Genomic DNA, 22484 nt, shown 5'->3' with positions numbered 1-22484 from the left:
CTCGCGACATATTGACGAAAATCAAAATAAACCTTAAGTGTGCTATCATTTTGTCTCTGTCTATTTGTGTTTACATTCTTTCTAAGAGAATATCTCGCAGAAATTCCAATATAAATAGTGTTTACATATTAGTAGAAGGTAGTCTTTCTGTATCACTGGCAGATTTGCTGTACCATAATTATAACGCGAGAAATTAAAGATAGCACGCGTGTGCTATCTTTTTCTTGGAAGTGTACATGGTGAACCTAAAGGTAAATTAAGATTAATTATTAAAGTATAACCTCCCGGCAACTAAACAGCAACCATACTTTGAATGCCATCTGCCGCATCAAAAAGACCGAAAGCGAGAAAAGCACGAATACTTCTACCTCAGAGAATGTTGAATTATAAACGGCCCTACAATTTGCAATGCGTTGTTAAACTAAACTGTCACCCCGTGAAATCGAAGACGAAGTACTCAATCTAAAGGAATTACTCCGACCTTGAAGCAGCCTTGTCGTATCCAACTGCAGAGTAATCGTTTTCCCGACCAGACTTCTCCGTTTGAACAACGCCGTGTTCCATACGTAACAGATTTATTCAAGCCCTCAAATATTTTAGAAGACAATTGCAACGGTGATTCGATGGAAATTGTTCTGTACCCTCGAAGCAGCCGAACATCTAAATAATTCATAGTATGTTACTTCAGAAGCTGTAACTTAACAATGCGCTTCTCACTGATAGATCGATGTCATTTGCATGTTAATTTAGGAACACATACAAATGTATTATGTGGACACCTTTTAAAACAGAATACAGTAAATTATGCTCAATTGAATTTCAGCTTGTAAACAAAAATGGACAATTCGCGAAGGGGAAATACAATTATTCAAGTCTTGCGAATTTTTTTTATAGTTGTCGGCAATTGGGCAGAATTTATTATAAATTTTTTAAAATTGACCAAAAAGAGCCAAATTTTTTCGAGTTACTTTGGAATGGACAATGTGTAAACATTTTTTTGCAACAATATCAATTGGATGGAATAACAAAAAAGTATTAAAATCTGACGGTCAGACAAGGCCTCGAAATATGACAAAACTTGAAGATTCCTCACAGAATTTTTTTAAGAAATTTTCATTGTACACTCAGATAGAAAAGCTGAAATCGTAATTCTTTTATTTTTATTTGTCATTCCACCAAATTGCAATGTTTGTAATCATGTTTTTAAGCGGTGTATAGCCAGTTAACCCATTTATCTAAAAATTATTGAAACGGTTCGGACAAATTTTAGAAAAATTATCGCGTTTTGAAGGTACTTCAACGTTTCTGTTGTAGAAAATAATTTCAACTTTTAGACAGATACGTACGATGCCGAAATTTGTTAACGCACAATTATTGTATCGCGAAACTGAGTGTAACGGCTCAAATAACGCAGAGTTCGAATGGTGTGAGGTGTTACACCTTTGGATTCACGCTATCTGTTAACGCAGCCGCTGGTCGTATAGCTTGCGTCGAAACATTCTTTCGGTGTGAATAATTCGTCGAGACATTTGTGTGAAACATTTATCTGGAGTGTGAATAATACCGCGCGGAACGCATTGGGAAATCTGTTGATGGAAGCTTAATAATGTTGAACGGTTATTAACCTTGCGTTTGTACGTATCAAAATCTGGATCTAAACCTTAAAATTATACGAAACGTCTTTTAGATTTTCACACGATCTTTGTCAACGTTCCGCAGATTCGTATGATACTGAGATAACAAACAGTTCATAAATAACTTTTCTAAAATGATGCAGCTTATAATTCTAAACTTTTATTTATGAAATAATTGAAAACGTGGAATTCATTCAAAATGAATAGCAGAGAATAATCATTACCGCGTGTGAAAAAAATGTGAAAGAATTGTGACAAAGTATGATCCATAGTAAATTTGATAAAACGTCAATATTAGATTTGCGAACACTGTTACAACATTACGTTTCACGTTTCTATTGAGTTTCGAAACTTTTTACTTATTCACTGACAAAGTTTATAGGAGGTTTATATTTCGAGAAGCTTCGTCAGGCGACTAGGTAAATAGAAATAATTTTCTGTGTAAAAGATTTGCGGATATTTCTTAACCACGAAAACCTCAAGCATATCATTTCTGCATCCAATTAACATTTCCTGTTTCAACGCACCGGTCATTTTTAACGCAGAGTTTCCGAACAAGATAGAAAAATATGAATTTCTACTACAATCAAATTTTCAAATATTCCGCCTGCAAGCATTTGCTATGCTAAATTTGGGCGACATACGCCGCATATTTAAATATTTACAAACCATACACATGTCTTCTAATTATTTAAAAAAACCTACGATATTTAGACATTTCCTTGCCTTTTTTCCATTTAATTTGTGTCATTATAGTTACAATAAATTATTAGAAAATATCTCATAAAGCATATTTTTCAATTGTTATTTACTATTAGCATTACTTTATTCGTCTGTTCTGTTACAAATGGTATGAATATATTAAATAAAATCAGAAACATTTTAGCTTTATTTTATGGTATCTTAATAACAAATAACTGCTAAATAAAGTTAATAAATGAAACAATAATAAATAAGTAAAGTGCTAATATAGTTGCGCTAAATTAAAATGTTTGCAGAAATAAAGTAAAGTAAGAAAGTAAAATTATTTTCCTTGAAAATAAATAGTGAGACGAGAGGTCAGTACTTAAGCTGGGATAATTACCCGTGTATCGAATGTAACTGCAGTTTAGGTACAACATATATTATGCATTACAGAATCTGTATTTCCGTAATTGTGTATCTCCACATGAGAATATTACCTCTGGCTTGTACGCATCTACCAAATATTCTACCGCACCGTTCTGACGTTGCTATTACAGAAATACAGTCCCATTAAAAAGTTTGGACGATTTATAATATTCACGGTATATATACTGCAACGATTGTTGACCCAATGAACTCTCGAACGATGCTCGGATTATTATAAGGTATCATGTCAAAGAGACAGATTTAATTAAACTCGAAAATTAGCGTTTTCTATCCGCCTAACTTTTGAGCGGTAGTGTATCTACTTACAAAACCGTCAATGACGTTTCAACACCCATATATAGATGACGCAACTCACGGCAAAATGAATGTGTCATCCGTATACGGTCATATGATGGTCAACGTGTTAATACAGCGCCGTAAGAAAAAATTGAAAGAAATTCGATTGCGCGTCCCGTAAACCTATTTCACGTTCCGCCACGATCAATTCGACGTGGACACTGTTCGATAATCGCCTCTCTATACTTTATTCTTTTAATACTACGATGGAAACCCTCCTAGCGATCATTCCTTTAAAACGTTGTAGCAGGTTCTTCGCGGGAGACCTAGTCCTTATTTTTCGAGAAAGTGCACGTCCAAAATGAGAACACCTGAGGTAAGGTCAAGCAAAACGTTTTCGACGAATACGACAAATGCCTGCAGGCGATCGGCATGTGCGACGACGTTCGCTGCGGTTGCTTCTTCCAAACTATCAAATAACTTCGCTTGTTTAACGCTAAGTCTACGGGAAGCGTCATCTTGGCACGTTCTAATTGTTTAATGGACGATCATTGAAATTACGAGCATAAATTTAGGGTGATCTATCTAGCTTTTAAATCGACGTATATTGTGATAAACGTCGTTAAGCATCTGAATAAATACATACACGTTACTATAAAATAGCTGGTTTTAACAGCCCGTAATGTATTATATTACTTCACGTTATAGGCGGAATAACTATAGTTATAATTAGTCTGTGGATTTTTATGCAAAATAAATATTTCTATCATCAGTTGCAAGAAAGAAAAGAAATGAAATAAGAAATTTCGAATTACTATTAGTGTTTGAAGCTATTTTATATATCTCTTATTACATTATCGCATATTCTTTTCTAATATACTTATAATATTTCTGATTAAATTCATATCTTATCTTAAATCTGATCGCATTCTTAAATTATAAATGATTCTTAAATCTCATTCATGTAAATAAATATTTTCTGTGTCAATTTCAAGCGAGAGTTTCTTTTTTTTATAAAATTATACAAAAATTTTATTAATAATAACTGTTCATTACTATTTGAAGCCGTCTGTTTTACGTCGTTTTAAGTCGCTGCGAAACTACTCGAAATCTCTGTTTGAGTTATAAACTCATGAAATGTGGTGCAGTAGATATAAACCTTCGAAGTAAGACATCCACTTTCAGTCTGCATTCAGCTGAGAGAGTACCACTCGAGACTGACCAGCCAGATTTAATTAAACTGTGCCGATTTCGCCGTGATTACTGGCGGTACATACAAAATAGGCTTTTCTTCGTAATCTGGAAACAAGTTTTTACCACTCCTGGCGCAATTTAATGAAATGAATACGGGGCGAAGATTTAAACATATCAATAATAGTTTTCGAAACAATTATAATAGCAAAATATTCTTCGAAGCAATTAAGACAATTAAATAGCAAAATATTCAGGAAATTGAACATGCCGAAAATAATACTACGCAGATAATATCTGAGAAGCAATTATTTTCTAATATATTTTCAAGCAAATTTCATTATTTTCTGCAGTATATTATATAATACTCATTTAAAGAAAAAAGTATAACACAATGTACTTTCTTCTAAAGGATGTTCTCACGTTAATTTACCTTGTACATTTTTCTATAAATATTTTTACTTAATCTTGATCAACAACACATTTTTTTATATTATATTGATTTTATGTCAAGTATTCGAGTGAATTAGTTTTATTGATTGACCTCGAGCGAAGATAGAAAAAGACAAAATCTATAAAATACGAAACCATGAACTAGGTGGTATTATAAGCACATGCGCTGCATAGATCATAAGTAAACTTAAACTTTCCACCGATAGCTGTGCAGGCTATTCAATTTTGAGAGCGAGAAAAGAAACATAAGTAAAAAATATAAATCTGACTAAACAATACCAAAGATACTTCGATATCAAGGACAGTTGTATTCCGTTAATATAATACTAATAGAAAATACCATTGTGGAGATGCACGATAAAATGGAAAGTGAAACTTTTGATTCGAAAGGACGGAAGTGAAATTTTAAATTCCTGATGAATTAAAAATTAACTAAACAAAACCTGTAAAGGGCGAACGCAGAAAAAATCTTGCAATTTTAAGTCTTCTTTCGGGCTCTCTCCCTAAGCGTGTATTCTCATGACGTAACCGGTTAGCCATCAATGACGTCATCGTCTAAACTCGTCGTGGAATACGGTCGAGGAAAACGTCACGGACAGTCAGGTTGGGAAGAGACGCTACTGTCATCCGAACACGTGTCGACAGTGAATTCAATGTACTATGAAGTCTGTGTACATTAGATAAAACAGAAATATAGCAAACAATCTACTATATATTTAATAGATTTAGAAGTTCGTCGACCTTTCTTGAAGGAAATGCACATATTGTACCTGCGTTACTTCCCAAGATTTTGTCGAGGAATACGCTAATTACGAAAATATGTACAACAAGTACATAGTATAGTAAATTAAATATGTTTTAATATCTTTAAAATATGTAACACTCAAAACGATTCTGTGGTATTTTATTCTGAAATAATGCAAATGCATTCATTAAAATTTTACATAAAAATATAACTTGGATTTTTACTTGTTTGTTATTTCTAGTATTAAAAACAAGATAGTAAAACTTAGTTAACAAGGAACTCTATACTTCACTCAAGCGAATATACAAGGAAATAAAAAATATTAACACAAGATCGTAGAAAACAAAATTGTTAGAATTATAATTTTTTATATTTTTTTAATTATAATCTTTTATATTTTTAATTATAATATTTTATAAAATTACATGTATGGTACGACTGTAGATATTTGCAATTAAGATACGGACATTGAAAAGTCTGCTACACCTGCTTTAGGATTTACATCTTATTGTACTTAACACACTCACAGATGCTATAAATGCATTAAATCAATGGTCTAATTATAAGTTTGAAGGTATTATATTTGCGGTGAACATCTGCCAGTGTATGCATAATATTATAAATTGACTTTCTTCGCATGCACTCCGGTTTCTACACTTAAACATACCTTGCTTTACAGTTTTTTTTTTTTTTAAGGAATGCAAAAATAAGGTTATCCAGTGTAGTAACATTGAAATGATTCATTCTTTACCACATTTGAGAACTATCTTCGTTGAATTGCTATGTACCCATACTTCAACGTAAATTGAAATATTCTTTCAACTCGCATTATCAATCTCAATATTAAAATTTCCTATTGCATAGAGACATTTTAAATAAAATTCAGGAAGTTCAAATGTATGGCGCTAAGACAAAATAAAAATTCTGAAGTTACATCTGAATTTGAAGATTTCAATTTTAAATTCAGATAACAAATGCTTCAATATTCTTATTGATTCATTAAAATTGTCACTTCGCTAATAAATTCGATCGTGTCTGGTACACGATAACATGCGGTATTGAAGATTAACTTGTTTGCAACATAGCGTGATATGGAAAATACGATATAAAATATCTTAAATCGTACGATATAGTAGACAACTGTTCCCTACAACGTGAAGTTGTTGCTAGCCTACAGCTTCCCGGGCATCCCGGGCGGGCGTCATTGATCCGTGGTCCTCTTATAATTGTCTACAATCAGTAGTATCGGTTTTTAGTTTCCGTACCCTACTAAACCATTTCGTCATTATTTTTATCGATTTTTCATCGGCTTCCCATTCAAACTTTTCGCTGACCACACACCCACGGAACTTGACCCCTTTCAATGATTAATTAGCGGATTTATCGTTTCACTCTCTGTACAACAGCCGGGAGCCAATTAGACTGCCGATTTCAGTGCAAGAGAAAAATCGTCCGCACAAATTGCATAAAAATTTAATAAGCTTGAGAAATTGAAAAAATATACAGCTGTGCTTGAATTTTTTTTAATCTCTTTAATATTCTACAGTCATACTACTCGTTTTAATTACAAATTCATAAAATTCGCAGTTTAGTGAACGGCCATTATATGAAAATAATTATCGTTTCTGTTTAATAAATATCTTGCGAGATTAGTAAACAAAGGTAACGAATTTGTTTGTTCTTTTCCATTTTTTAGTACAGCGTTGTATAAAATAAAAAATAGAAATTTAATATCAATAAAAAGGATACAGAATTTTCAGCATTATATCACTGGAAAATATTTACTGTGATTTAGTATTTTAATATATAATATAATATTGTTCTGTAAGGAATTATGTCAGAAACGAAAAGTAATTAAAACAGATGGCACCATCGTAAAAATATCATTTGAATTCTAATTAGTACGTGACTCATTCGCTGTCTTATAGTAACCTGATTCATAATTACGAGAAACTCTGAGGTGGCAAACGGTCATCGCCGAGTAAAAATAATCGTAATCGCATTAGCAGACGGTCTCGGTAATTAAGGTTTGAAATGATAAAATTTCGAAACAGTAAAATCAACATCACTTTCCTCGCAAATGAGGATTCAGGTCAACAGCAACCTCTATTCTTTAGCTTTGCTTCTAATGATGTGGATAAAAAATATAATACTCTTGTAACATTTTCTTTCGTTGGAATAAATGTCCAAATTAAATCTCACAGATTATAAAACGCGATAATTAAAATATAAATGTCTATCTTTCAATTTATAGGTGACAATTATTAAATTCTCTAAATATATTCAAGTTCACAATAGCCTATGTTTTCCTAATCAATAATTTAATCGACAACCAAATTATTGTTCTTTAATCAACTTGTGAATATGATTCTTCGATAATTCTGTTCTATTGTAAAAATATTTATTTTTGGTGTTGAAAATCTCACACAATCGTGTGGAAGTATAATAAAATTCAAATCTCTTAAATTCCATTTTTAAAATACTTTTATACTTATGTCTTAACAGCGTCATGATTATCAGCTTGCATTGTCTCGCACTGGGTTATTGACACTGTACGGCGGTAAACAATAGCTGTCTTGATCATTGTATACAAACATCATAATCAGCTGATTACATGTTCCGCTATTTTTAGAATCATTGAATTTTCTGCGCCTATTATAAATTTAAAGAACTATTTCGTTTTACATTCTTTAAAAAATATAACATTCTAAACGCAAAAATTACTTTGCCTATTTGTCATATTTAACCATGACATTTTTCATTTTTATTCCTACATAAGAAGTGTCTTCAAAATACGTCGCACTTAAATTATGTAGTTTGCAAATCGCAATTACGAATCACCAGAATTTAATATAATTAGTATAATTAACGCCGCAGCAGATTTTCTATTCTGAACAACTATTTAATGCGATTTCATGAGACTTTCCGTTGTGGACAGAATTATACGACAGTAATTCTGTAATATCAATATTCAGACCGCAACTTTTACGAATGATGTCATTTCCAATCTCATTTGTTGATAAGTTCGTAAGTCAATTTTCGTTCCTCGACACACATTTCCAGTGATTAACCAGCAGAAATCAATATCTCAGGTCCATAAATTACCAATCTTCATATCTTCGACATTACTCGACTGCAGAAAATCAAATTCAAAGATAGATTGTCTCCTAATTAATTAAATTAAGGAGTCCATTTAGATAACTTCATTATTTTCAAATACATATAACTAGATAGAATTATTTTTCAATTCCAACTCAACCGGAGATAAATTGTTCAAAAGTTACACGTAACATATTTAATTCTTATCTATAATTTTATTATATTTATTATTTGTTATATTTTATTTTATTATTTTATTCTTTATTTATTATTATCTTTACAGTTACTTGAAGTAGTTCCGTTTTATTCATCTTACACTTTCGATGGATAATAACAAATTTATGCAATCTAAATATCGTATCAATTATTTCTGCTTCTATAATACACATATACTGTTATCAACTATCGAAATAAACATGCCATGTGACTACCTCGACTAACCGTAAATATGAAACAAACTTTCGTATTCCGTTGTCCACAAATGCAAAGATAAATTATTTTCTGGAACTTACACTGTTCGCATTTGTTATTTATTGTTAGTTGCTTCATTGAAACTATGCCTAGCTGTGCCTATGTTATTATTATTATTTTGACGGCAATCGTCACTGGAATTTGTTCTTGACATGACCTTACATATTATTTCGGCCTAACTTTTTAATCTACCAGTCGGTGTCACAGGTAAAAATCATTTTCATTCTCACAAAATACTTCATACCAAAATTTGCTTATTATTAACACTAGGAAATTGTTCTTAAACCTCTGTATATTTCAATTTTTCTTCCCTTCCACAGTTAAACATATTTTCCATTATATTAGTAACACACTGGCACCAAAGTCTTTAAAATACTAATCATAACAGAAAAATCATTTTTACCACGATATAACTACAAAAAATAATTCACTATTCGATAAAACTTTCGCTAATAAGTGTGCACAGTGTAAATTTAAATATCTATACGAAAGAATAAATGCACAGAGAAAGTGTCATTTCCTCTAACTCAATTGTCTACCTGGCTTCCAACTCTTCAAAATTCAGATCATGAACGAAAAGTATTCTCCATCACAGCACAAGTATAACAAATAAATCGTGATACAATTATTGTGTCACGAACAATTGCACACACCATCAAACATTATCATATACGTAAAAAAGATGACATTTCCATAAATTCCACTAGAATTCAGAATTAACTGTAAATCTTCAAAATTTTGTTCATGAGAGAAAAGTAGTTTCCAACCAGATCAGAAGTATAACAAATAAATCACAGTTTACTGTTAATTTCATGAACAATACCCCACAGTGATGAAATTTCTCGTTTACAGTAAAAATCTCGAAAGCATCGAATGCAGAAATCAGTTGTGAAAAATATGTCGGCAAAGTAATTAACATAAAAATTAGCAGATGCATCTTCGAAGAATGTTAATTTACAATTCACCGTTTGTTACGTCGAATAAGCCTCGTCAATTTTCGGAATAAAATAGTTAACAAAAATCTGTCGGTAAAAGCGGAATCGTGACTTACCGATGTTGACGATTCGTATTCCTTGGTCGTCCAAAAATTTCAACGCGACTGACACATTCTCGAGCTTCTGCGACCGAAAGGTGGGCTTCTGATTATGCCTGGGTAGCCTCTTCTGCGCGAGCACCTCGATCAAACTTATCAATATAAGGCCGTCGGACAGGTCGGACTCCAAATCGTCGATCCGTTTGTTTATAACTTTCAGTTTCTCGTTGGCCCATCTTGTGAACGTGTTCCGTTGGATTAGCTTCCACGGTGCATCCTCGAGCAGGTCCTGATCGATCATCTCTAGGTCCTCTTCCTCGGCGTTCTCACACTTAACTGACTTATCGTTCTCGCACATTTTATCGGCCGCTTCGCTCCTATGGGGGACGACATTGGTGATGGTGAGGCAAAGTGGTGGTGGGAATCTACTTTGTGTGCGTTTACACGCTCTGCGCAGTCACCTCTCCCTCTTCTCCAGAACTCATCGCGTCTCTCTTTCTCTGTCGTTCCCTCGCCCGTATCCCCCCACCCTTTCATTTCTCTCTCTCTCTTTCTCTCCAGCGTGCGCGTATACCAAGTTCTGCTTCTATTCTGTTTCCTTTTGATTTTGATCGTGTTATGCCCGTTTCTTACGCGCAACTACACGTAGAAAAACCGAAGCCGGCATTGCGCGCGAAACACATTCTACGGATAAAGTAATCAGAACGAGTAAACGTGTCTACTAAAGGTACGTTAATCGGATTTATTGCGGTAATGCCGATGAGATATGCACTCCATACGTCATTATTTGCTTTAATTATATCGGGAATCATCGAATTGTGCGTACCGGCTATAAATATCACGGTGATTGCGGAGTAGAAGATTGTTGGGTTAACTTTTTTACTCGAGTTCGTACGATTCCGCTATTCTTGTTACTTTTTCATTTCTTGCTTCAGTTACTTTCAAAGTGTTAGTGTATGTATCACATTAACCCCTTGCCGTACCATTTTCTTTACAATTATCGCGATTAGTATTTTGTCCATCATACTAAATTCTTCGAAGAAAAAGGAATTACATATTTATTATTCGCTTACATCTACTTTAACCTCTTAGGCACGACGCGCCACTATAGTGGCTTTCGCGAATGGTTCGTGCTTTAGTCAATTGTTTTATTATTTATTAAAGCAAACAATTAAAGTGAAAGTGTGTATATACAATACATTAAGAAAAGAATATATGTAATTAATACTATATATAGATATACGGAAAATATATATATTAAGAGAAAATGGTAATTTAATTACGAAAAACTTTATTTGCGCAAAATCCTGCCGTGCCTAAGAGGTTAATATTTAAATATTGCTAACAAGAGAATAACATTTAATCCCTGCTTAAAGGAACGGATAAACATTCATACCTAACATGTTATCGTTATGAATCTCCATCGCGAGTCCAACTCGTTAAAGTACGGCGAGAGGTTAAGTTCAAGCGCTGGTCATTTTTAGTACTTGTTATTGGACGATGAAAAAGTTCGATACTGAGAATATAATGGATAGAATTCGAGCGTGAATCCCAGTCTATTACTAGTGCTCGACAGAGTGGTCATTGCATGCCGTTTCTACTTATTGTAACCATGAATTTACGCGCCACGCTTCCAACGATGACGTAGTCGTAAATACCAACTGATTTACTGCTTACACCGTAGAAGTTTAATGGTAATAATTATCAAAGTATAACTTTTCTATTCAAAGTACTTTGTTAGTAAGTTTGTGTAATACAATTTTCAAAACTGAAATAATTGAAACACCGCGGACAAAAATTACAGCAAACTATAAAGTTAAATACTATTCTACTAATTTGTAGTAAACCAGCAGACAATAATTCTAGAAGAATGTAAAAGAAAGAGAGAGAGAGAGAGAGGGATACCATAGAGGAAAGGGCATGTTAAAAATGTTTCGTTCATAAATATTCATTTCAATACTATAAATAAAAGCTCACATTTACATAAAACAAAATTGTTTTCTTTTAGATTGAGGTAGTATATTATAGCTATTGAAATATGAAATATTATGTAAATATGTTTATGACTACAGTTTATTGTAATCTTTCTTGTTCGTTCAAGTTTATAAGCTTTGTTACTCTCTCATATCTAGCACAAATGTTTATGATCAATTTCATGCGGAATGAAATTGTATGTAATACTGTAAATTGTAATGCCTTCTACGCTCTCTACCCAAACATGACAAAATTAAAAAGGAAATATTTATTTTCTAAACTTACCTCCACCACCTAAATATTCTAATGCATTAGTTTTTGCGATATATGCTGTAATAATTACATAGTCTCCAAATTATTAACGATAATATTTAAAGTTCAGAACTAAACGGTGATATTGAAAGTTAGAACTAAAATGCATAATTACATTTTTTTCATTTAATAATATTTTGTCATCGTTTTACCAAAGTAACGTTCCAAAGTTCTAGCAGGAAATGTTATTGCGTTTAGACTACATTTTCGCAGTCTGCCTACAAAACGACTTATAAAAATGTCATCTATTGTCGGAGTTGCTGAACGCAATCCAGTGCGATAAGAGTAATACAATCGGAATAACAGAAAACGTGGAAACTGTTCACAGAATTCTCCGCAATCTGTGGAAATAGCGAAACGATCTCCTTCGAAGGTTTTCAAGTGGCACGGAATTTCGGGCTCTTGTATTGACTACTGTATATGGTAGTCGATGCAAGTTGACACAGATAAAGGTATATGCATGAAGAGACTTGGTTCACTCTATTTACGTGTACGATTATCACTCGTGCTTCGTTTCACATGTATTCTACTATATTTTCCGAACTAACTATTGATGCAATCTACCTTTCACCATAAATATTTATAGTCCTCGTAACGTCGTGTTAAACAATTTTAATCCTAAGTATGTTTTTTTTTTTAAATTGTACAGCCAGTATTAAATAAGGTATCAAATTATGTAATAAAAATTAATAGATTTTTAGAACAGTAAGAAGATTTGAAACACTTTCAAAATTCTGATATATTATTATCGTTTTGTTAAAATGTAGAAAGGCTCCCATTTGTTGTAATTAACTCTGGATATTTTAATTTTGCTCACACGCCAACAGTTCGATAATAATTATTCACCTGGCTGGAACAATTTAGTATTCGCCCAAATATATAGGGTTTATATTTGATGTATGAAGTGCTCTTTCGAGAATTGGGCCATTTTGCACCAAATCGATCACTCTCGCACTTGACATCCGGGATTTTATCGTAATTGAAATATTTTACAGGCTATATCGCCATGTGAAAATAGAGTGGAGGATCTAAAACATCGTTTTGTTCTTTCCAATATTAATCGTACATACAAACGTTCAATGTTTGCAATTAACTCAGATTTTTTTTAAATACACGCAAGAACTATTACAACGATAGAATTGTTATCTAACTTACTGTTTGAATTAAATTTTCTAGTTCGAGATTAAAACAATTTCTGTAACATAAAATTGTTAAAAGTATTCTAATTTTATGAATTCTTGCATAGTTCAACCACTGGGAACAATTACGAAGACACCAAATGTATATGGTTGGGATAGGTTAACAAATGTTAAAAATCCTAATATTGCAAGAATCTTGTACAAAATATAAAAAATATAAAAACGAATGTTTATACAGAAAATATTAAATTAATGAGTGTGATAGTGAAATAATCGGAAAATATTAAATTAATAAGTAAGTGTAAAAGTGAAATAATCGGATCCATCCTGAATTAGGATGAGCCATTTGTAGCTTTTAGTGCCAAGATATTTTTGGGATAGATAGATATACGTATTCTTTCTCCAAGGTCCAATATTTTATGCAAAAGATAAATTGGCTCCTTGAAAATATTATGCAAACTAGAAATTAAATTTTTTCTTCAATTTCAGTGAACTATGTGTTTCATATAGCCTCTTCGTACGCTATGCCAGCATGAAACAATAGGGACACAAGTACATTAAAAGAAAATTTAATAATAAAAGTTCAGAAAAATTAATTAATATGGTATTTGTTGTTATCCTCGATATTTCGCTTTAAAATGATAAAATTAGTTAATTTTGAATCATTTGGAAGTCGAAACCATGCTTTTATCTTCATTCGTTTGCCTCTTAAATATGGCAAGAAAAATAATATATAACGTGAACGTGTAATTAGTTTGAAATGAGTTTGCAAAATTGATTAAGATGTAGATAGCTTGCATAGTTGAACACGAAAAAGTCATGCACGTCCCAAGAGGTTTCGCAGAGAAATTCGGAGAAGATTATAATGAAACCTTTGCTCCAGAGCATACGTTCGATAAGGATACTGATAGCAATATTATCTATCGAACATGAAATTACGTCCACATTGTCCATTCATGGTAATACTGCATATTCGAATGCACCTACTGAGCAACCGGAGAATTTCGAAAACTAAAGTAGAGAAATTGTTTATTAAAGGATAGGGCCAATCTTGTCATAACTAATCCTTACAAATAGATTTAAATACATTTTTCAGATCAATTTAAATTTTCTTATCTTAACTTGATATAAAAGTGGATAATTTAAACTGGTACTAGAAAGTTAAAATTCTGTTTTAATTAAACTATATACATTTCTATTCAACATAGCAAATTCAAAAATTAAAATGTAATTCGCTGATCTCGGCAGACTGTACTGAAATCGTTGTTGCGACACAAGTAAAGTACAATACATATGTGCCCAGGGAGTCTGATACGGATGTACCATAAACTCTCTTCTATAGGGCCACATAGAAATGTAAAGCGAAAGGTACTGATAGCGACACAACTTTAGTATTGTTCTCATTTAATACATATCACAGGTGTAACAAGGTACACTATTATCAATGAAATTGTAAATAATCGACATAGAAATGCAAAACACAACTACGCTTTTATACGAATAGTTTGAAGCTAATTATTTCAGTTGCTATTGGCTATTAAACAAACTGTATACAATATTCAATCAATCACGGGAACAATAAAAATAATCATCGCAATAATATTAAAATATGCCATACTTTTAACAATTTTCACCTGTAACTATCAAGTCCCAAGTAATTCAATGTAAGCAACTCTAATATTTTTCAAAATTTCTCTAATTGCCAGCAGAGAATAAATAACCATTTCTAACTGCTGTAATTTATTAGTTTTTTTTTTTTAAATATTTATTAGTTAATTTCAAAATTTTCTCGAAATTGGTATAAGACAATTTTGTTCCTCTCCTGGTAAGTTAAATACATCTTGTTTATATTTATAACGAACGAAACGGTTTATTAATCAATAATTTATTTATTAATAGTTTCAATAATTTCATCCATATCCGGACAAATGATATGGATTAACATCACGTAGCAACTTACTCTCAAATGATTATTTGAAAGCAAATCATTTAGCTACTTTGGAAGCAGCTCACAAAACTATATTAATAGCCTCTCGATGAATAAAATAAGAAATCTGGATTTCATATATTTGGAGGACTTTTACGTAGAACGTAAATGAGTCATAGTCCAAGTAGAACCTTCGTGGGCAAGAGCTGCATCCAAGGTGCATGAGTTAGACAGTGAACTATGCGAGGTGCCAAAACTATAAAAGGAAAGAAACTGTATCGTTGTGTTCTCGCTGAGGAGATGCTAGGCGCAGCGAGGGATCTCGCGCAGCTCAGAATTCGTGACAATGCCTGACTCATAGATTACCCTAACCCCACCGCGAGCATCTAGTTCTTGAAGAGCGAGGCTTGCTCAGCACGCTGCTCTTGGCTCTCCATCCGCCGAATCTGGCGAGTAAAATCGCGCGCCGGCCTGCTAAATGCCTGATCTAGACCTTCTCGAACATGATTTGGATTCTGTATTAGCATTCTTGTGCTTCGCTGTCGAATGTCCTGGGTTTTCTTACCGGAAACACGTGCTACAACTTGTGCCAATCGTGCCCTGACGCATTTAAGTGAAAACTACCGTACATCATGATTTGAATCACTTTGAACATTCATAGGGAAAAAGAAATTTCTTTACGCCACAAACAAAACTGATTATAAACTTATTTCTATATTTAAAAATTATTTAAACATTGTTGATTGCAGAATACCTCACAACATCAAATTCTTAATAATGTTTTAAACTCTTTTTTGTTATTTATTTTGTAAAGCTTGAATAGTATAATGTAATAAAAGATTTCTTATTAATTGCAACAAATAAAGACCAAACAGAACTGTTTCATTCTTTTTTCGATAATTTTAGTAAGTTGAAAATGCTACGTGGACAGTTTAAAATTTTTTTAATATTCTGTTGTTTTAAATTTTATTTACTAATTTCTACAGCAAAAATTCTGCTATCTAATAATAATTCATAGAATAAAAATACAGCGGAGGCTCCCTTATCCGAACATTTATTTTTACAATATTCTGCTATCCAAACGTTTTGTTATCTAATCACTGTGTTAATTAGCTGCGTTATCACCTAGTAGAGAACTTGAATGAAATTTGTAGTTAATAGAACGCTTTGATATCAGCATATTACAAAAATAAATTATCGGATAAGAGACTCTCTACTGCATTGTTAACTGTTCTAAAGAAGACAATTGTTTGAAACAATTTTCATTTGTAAAATAATTATGGGCGACACTGTATGAAACATAATAATCATTTAAATTAGTAAATCTAATAAATGATATAAATAAATCTTTATCAAACAATATATTTTCGTGAAATTTTTTTCTGTTTTATATGCTATTGCAAATTTTGTATTTGTAAATTTTGTATTTGCAAATTTTGTATTTGCAAATATCAAACAAGCTAATGTCACATAGAGTGTATGTATGAATCTGTAAAAATTGCATAAATAATCAAAATAATCGTTCTGGCTAACGAATCTAAAATTAGTGCTTATCAATAATTCCGCAGCACTAAAATCACGCTAAATTTTAGTAACAATAACTAACGAGGACAAAAGGCACGTTGCATGATCGATCTATAGTATTCTCGTCTGAAGTTTGACTTTATCACCGCGAGACTAGCAATTTCCATCACCATAACTGTAGAATTTATGTTAACTCTTTGATAAAGAAATTAATTAATATTCCAACGAAATGACGAAACTATACTGCGAAGGTTTCGTGGTATACTTTGTGGTATACACCGCAGTTCGCTCAGATAGATTTGTACAAAATTAAACTGACATTTCTCAAAAACAACTTACATTTTATATTGTTAAAACTTCATTCCTGTTCATTATAAATGTTATTATCTTTGTAAAGATTAAACTAAGCATGAATAACGCGAAATACGTATCAATGTATTGTCTAAAATAAATAATCATATAAGTTTTATTATAGACAGTTTTGTTATCAAATAGTTTACTTTATACATATTTCGATTAAAATGTAGCGAACATAAATGATGATTGTAACAGATGATGCGACGAAAAGGTTATGCGTAACGTAAACACCCCATCCGCGGTTACCATTAGTTACAAGTCACCCCGTATAGTCACGGATAACAGTGATGTAATAGAGTATGTAAGATTTTTGAAATAAAATGCTAGATAACTTTATGAACTGAAAATTAGTGAAAATATTATATGAAAACGGTAATTAATGTTAACGATGATTATTCTGAAAGACCTAAATATATCATATTAATCAAGAACGGTCTTTAAGTCAGATTCCACAATTTCGTACTGGACATTGTTCAAAAGAAATTATCAGTGAAGAATGTATAATTAATGAAAATTTATTAAATTTATGATATGAACTTATAAACTCCCATATTCGCAATTAGACCAAAACATAGTAATTATTCCAACATGAAAACTTGTTAAGATTTAACTACAATCAATTTCAGTAATGACAAAATAATCTGATAGCTATCAATAGTATAACAAAGGTATTTATAAACAAATGATGTAGCTTTACACTGCTCACCTAACAGACGAAAGAACTCGAAGGAATTTGATAGAGAGAGAAAGAGAAAGAGAGAGAGAGAGGGAGAATGTTTATAATTGATGACGGTCTACAATTTCATTTAGCTTTGTATCGAAAACGCGATACGATGTGCAAAATCTAAGCTAAATTGTCATCATCACAACAAAACCTACATCTTTCACGCAGCAACTGGTTCAACAAAATAAGACCTGCTTATTAAAATAGAAATTCTGACAAACCAAGGAACGAATTCGTCTAAATCGTGGATGAGATCGGAATGAATGATCAATTCAAGCGTGCGTTCAACTACCTTTTGTCACAAATCGAAATAAAAATCCGCAGCAACGTTACGCGTTGTACCACGTACTTCCCTCCGCGTGCAGTCGGTGTACAGTGCACACTATCACACCGTTCGCGCACCGTAATAGAAAAACGAAGCGTTAAACACCGGGGACCGCACGGTACGGGAAAGAGAAACAAGTTTTCGAACTATTCAATGCAGTTTACAAAGGTTTACTGACGTTTACCGCCGCCCGAATTTGGAAGAGAGGGAAAACGTACCGAACAAACTCCGAGAATAGTTCACTATCCCCTCGTCTTCAACAGTCTCCCACTCTACCGGCAGAACTATATATACGTGCATACACGCCGAGATTTGTCTGTCCCTCTACTTATTCTTTTATTCGGCTTCAACTCTGCGATTTATAGTCACGATTTATAATCTTTGCATACGAGCATTCTTTTTTATTCGTCTTACACAAACCATAATTTAGCATAATTTAGAAGTACCCAGATTTAGATTGCGATGATAAGTGCTCAGTGTCAGCCTCGAACTTCTCTGATATCTTATTCTCGACTAATTCTCGATCGATTATCGTGAACAACTAATGCGGCAGTCGAGTAATTATAATTAACTTCGAACCGTGTAGTCGACGCGCATAGTTCTCGGTTCGCAGAACCGTTGCCAAAAGACGTTAGCGAAAGTAGAAATAATCGTTTTACCATTAATTGCAAACACTATGTTGAACGTTGCATGACTTTATTCAGTTTGATCAATCCACCGTTTCAATCACGTCGCGCATAGTTTCTGCGTGTACGTACACGTATGACACGTTCTGCTATAGTACGATTAATGTCTGTCCTTCGAGCATTATCAATTCAGCGGCAGATTACGCGGCTGTCGTAACTAACTTTCTGCTCTTTAATTAATCTCGTTGGAGAAATTCAGAGATTATTTGATACGTATTTCTAATCGCTGATTTAGCTGTTTACTTGTCACAATTTTTTATTCATTCCCTCCTCGAATTACCTACATGAGGCATTCTAAATAAAAAATTAATGCTTTAAAATAATAAATAATCATTTTTTACACGGTGGAAATAAGTACTTTCATATGGACAAAATAATTTTGCTATAAAATGATGTACGACATTTAATGCATCATTTGAATTATTGATTAATATTTCAACATATCTCCGTTCATTTGGATGCAGTGTTTGAATTTTTATACTATCGTATTACGCATGCCTTTCTGTTCGAATTGCCCCGTCAAACAATATAACTGGAAAGAGAGACACGTTCATAGATACGACTCGATTAGATAATGACACGAACTCGTATATTACGTAGATGTAAAGAGAAATACAGTACAGTGCTGCAAAGCCTGCACTACATTTGGGATCAAAGCTAATCACCTGTTCAATGACAAAATCTTCGAGGGTTGCTCAATTCCTCGGCGGAATTGGGCCGCGGACCTAACGAGCTTAATTGGTCGCACGATCGTTAGTGGGAAATACGGCCCCGAGTATTCTCACTTGCAAAGTTAAACGGTGCTAATTAATTAAATTCCGTAGTCGATGGATGGTTGCCACTTGCACCGATTTCTTACCCGCGAAACTACGACGCCCGAAGTAATAAATACGTCCTTTACTATCGATGGATCGGTCAGACCTTCCGGTGCTAAACGAGAACGTATAGTCGACACTGATCAGCAAGAGTAATCAATGACTATAGTATAATAGTAATTGATACTATTTCATATCCAATCATACCTACCGATAAATATTAGGTGAAGTAAAAAGTTCTGAGCCTTTTTTCTCTTTATTTCTACGATGAAATTAACAAAGTTAGAATGATCCGATTTAAATCAAATATGCGCCATTTTGTTGGGGAACTTTTGTCCATTTTGAAGGCAATTTCACAATTCCGCGATCGAAGAAATCCTCGTCCCTATTGGTAAAAAGCTTGACCAGCTCATTTTCACAAGCCTCTCTTGAGGCCAGTATTTTACCATTAAGAAAATTTTGCAAATGCTTGAAAAGGTGATAATCGCTTGGTGCCAGGTCTGGGCTATAAGGCGGGTGCGATATAACCTCCCATCCAAGTTCTCGAAGCTTCTGGTGCGTAATTAAAAATGTGTGCGGCCTGGTGTTGTCTTTATGGAAAACAACACCCTTTCTATTGGCCAATTCTGCACGCTTCTCATCCATCGCTTGCTTCGATCTGGCCAATTGTTGACATTATATGTCCGAATTGAGTGATTGGCCCGATGGGAGCAGCTCATAGTGGAAGATTCCCTTCCAATCCCACCAAACATACAGTAAAATCTTCTTGGTCGTTAATCCGGGCTTGGCGATCGTTTGTGCCGACTCACCATGCTTGGACCACGATTCTTTTGCTTGCTGTTCTCGTATGTGACCCATGTTTTATCCCCAGTCACCATCCGCTTCAAAAATGGGTCGATTTTGTTGCGCTTCAGCAACGAATCGCAGGTATCAATTCGTTCCAAAAGGTTCTTTTGCATCAATTCGTGTGGGATCCATGCATCGAGCTTCTTCTTGAGACCAGCCTTATGCAAATGGTTCCAAACGCTTTTCTGGCTAATCTTCAGTTCCCGAGCAATGGAATAAGTGCTTCCATGCCGGTCTGACTCGATGATTTCCCTGATTTGATCAACATTTTCGACGAGTGGCCTACCAGAACGTGTTTCATCTTCAACGTCCATATTACCAGAACGAAAGCGTTAAAACCATTGCTTTGCTGTTGCATTCGATACTGTATTGGGTCCATAAACAGTACAGATTTTTTTGGCTGCCTACTCTGCTTTTGCCCCTTGGTCGTAAAGGTATTGAAGAATGTATCGAATTTTCTCTTTTTTTACCTCCATTTTGGAACAAACTGCTCTAACACACAATTGGATTCATAAAACAAAAAACTGTCACAAACTTTTTTTGAAGCGTTATGTCACCTTTAAATCGCCGCATAGAATGACAAAATGCAACGTATAAATCGTGAGATATGGCTCACTAAAAGCATCTAACGAAAGAGGCTCAAAACTTTTTACTTCACCTAATATAACGTCAACTTGCCTTCAAAGAAATCTGGACGACGAAGAAATGACAATCCAATAACATATGGGAAAACCATATATTTAATCTGAAGTACTCGTATGTATCACAAGTAATAAGACTCGAAGTAATAAGACAGACTAATACACAAATGTATAGAGAAATGTCCTACAAAGCTATTAAACAGTTCCATGTCGTCGTAGAAATCTGATGATATTTGGTTTTTTTACAGCACCTCATATGGTGAGGAACTTAGGGCTAAATAAATCTGTCGCAGAATCATGGAAGATGACCATGTTCATTCATCCATCATGTCGCAGGAATGTTTACTAGGGGATGATGAATGAAAGACTGTGAAATTCGATGAGCATTTCGTAGAAAATAAGTGGCGCAACTTGTATATGCGAATATTGGGTACGTTTCAAGAGTTTTTAAGTGAAGTATGTTAACTTTTATAAAGTGAAAACGTCCGCTGTTCCATGTATTGATTTTACAAATATTCTATCCGCTATACAATATTATTGTATACAAGTTCAACACGCAAAAAGGTTGTATTTTCATACATCGATCAGTCTACGAGCAATTTCAATGACGCGTTTAATCATCCGGCGAATTCTATCGTAGTTGCAACACGAATATGCTCTAGGTTGTAGCACGTACGAAATTCCTAGCTACCTCGTCGTCACGTTTCTGTTACATTTCCTCGATGCTTCCCGATCGATGACCTGAAAGAACGTCGCCGCGAAGGGGAGAGAAAATTCTGTTCCGTACTGTAACGGAGTCCTCAATGACAATGGCATTTATTTCAACTGTTTCCAACATAAATACGTGAATCTTGTTTTTTTTTTTACCGAGTAGATAGAAAAAAGGAATCGAACCGAAGCGCACTTGCCCACAGGGGAGAGAAATGGTTCACCTGACAATACTGTTAGAAATCAAGCGAGAAATTAAAAACAAGTATACTTTCTATGTACATGTACATGAACGCAGTGCATCAGGCATTTACATTCGCCGCGATTCTTCTGTGTCCTCCGTTTTTAGCGTATCTCAGCGAGACCATCGGAAACTCGTGTGTACACCTTTTCTATTACAAGCGTCAACCGAGAGACTCGGTTATTTATTCACACGCATACACATGCACGCACGCACGCCGCCTCACCATACA

General features: G+C 33.7%; 1 protein-coding gene across 5 annotated transcripts in view; it reads right to left on the bottom strand.

The window, feature by feature from the left end:
- The window catches only part of Cher (filamin A protein cher), a 138603-nt gene that overhangs the window by 58274 nt on the left and 57845 nt on the right, over positions 1–22484 (bottom strand). Inside the window, exons 1-2 of one of the 5 annotated variants that reach the window (XM_078181060.1) lie at positions 18283–18586; positions 10052–10410 (exon numbers count right to left, since the gene is read on the bottom strand). The exons of 3 other annotated variants lie outside the window; for them this stretch is intronic. In XM_078181060.1, coding sequence (XP_078037186.1) covers positions 10052–10391 — 340 coding nt within the window. In that variant the 5' untranslated portion in view covers positions 10392–10410; positions 18283–18586. Of the gene's footprint in view, positions 1–10051; positions 10411–18282; positions 18587–22484 lie in introns of those variants that run through there. One more of the 5 variants, XM_078181069.1, reaches the window with a different exon arrangement.

This window comes from Augochlora pura, chromosome 1 (assembly GCF_028453695.1).
Source record: "Augochlora pura isolate Apur16 chromosome 1, APUR_v2.2.1, whole genome shotgun sequence".
Lineage (NCBI taxonomy): Eukaryota > Metazoa > Arthropoda > Insecta > Hymenoptera > Halictidae > Augochlora > Augochlora pura.
This window is presented reverse-complemented; position numbering and strand designations above follow the sequence as displayed.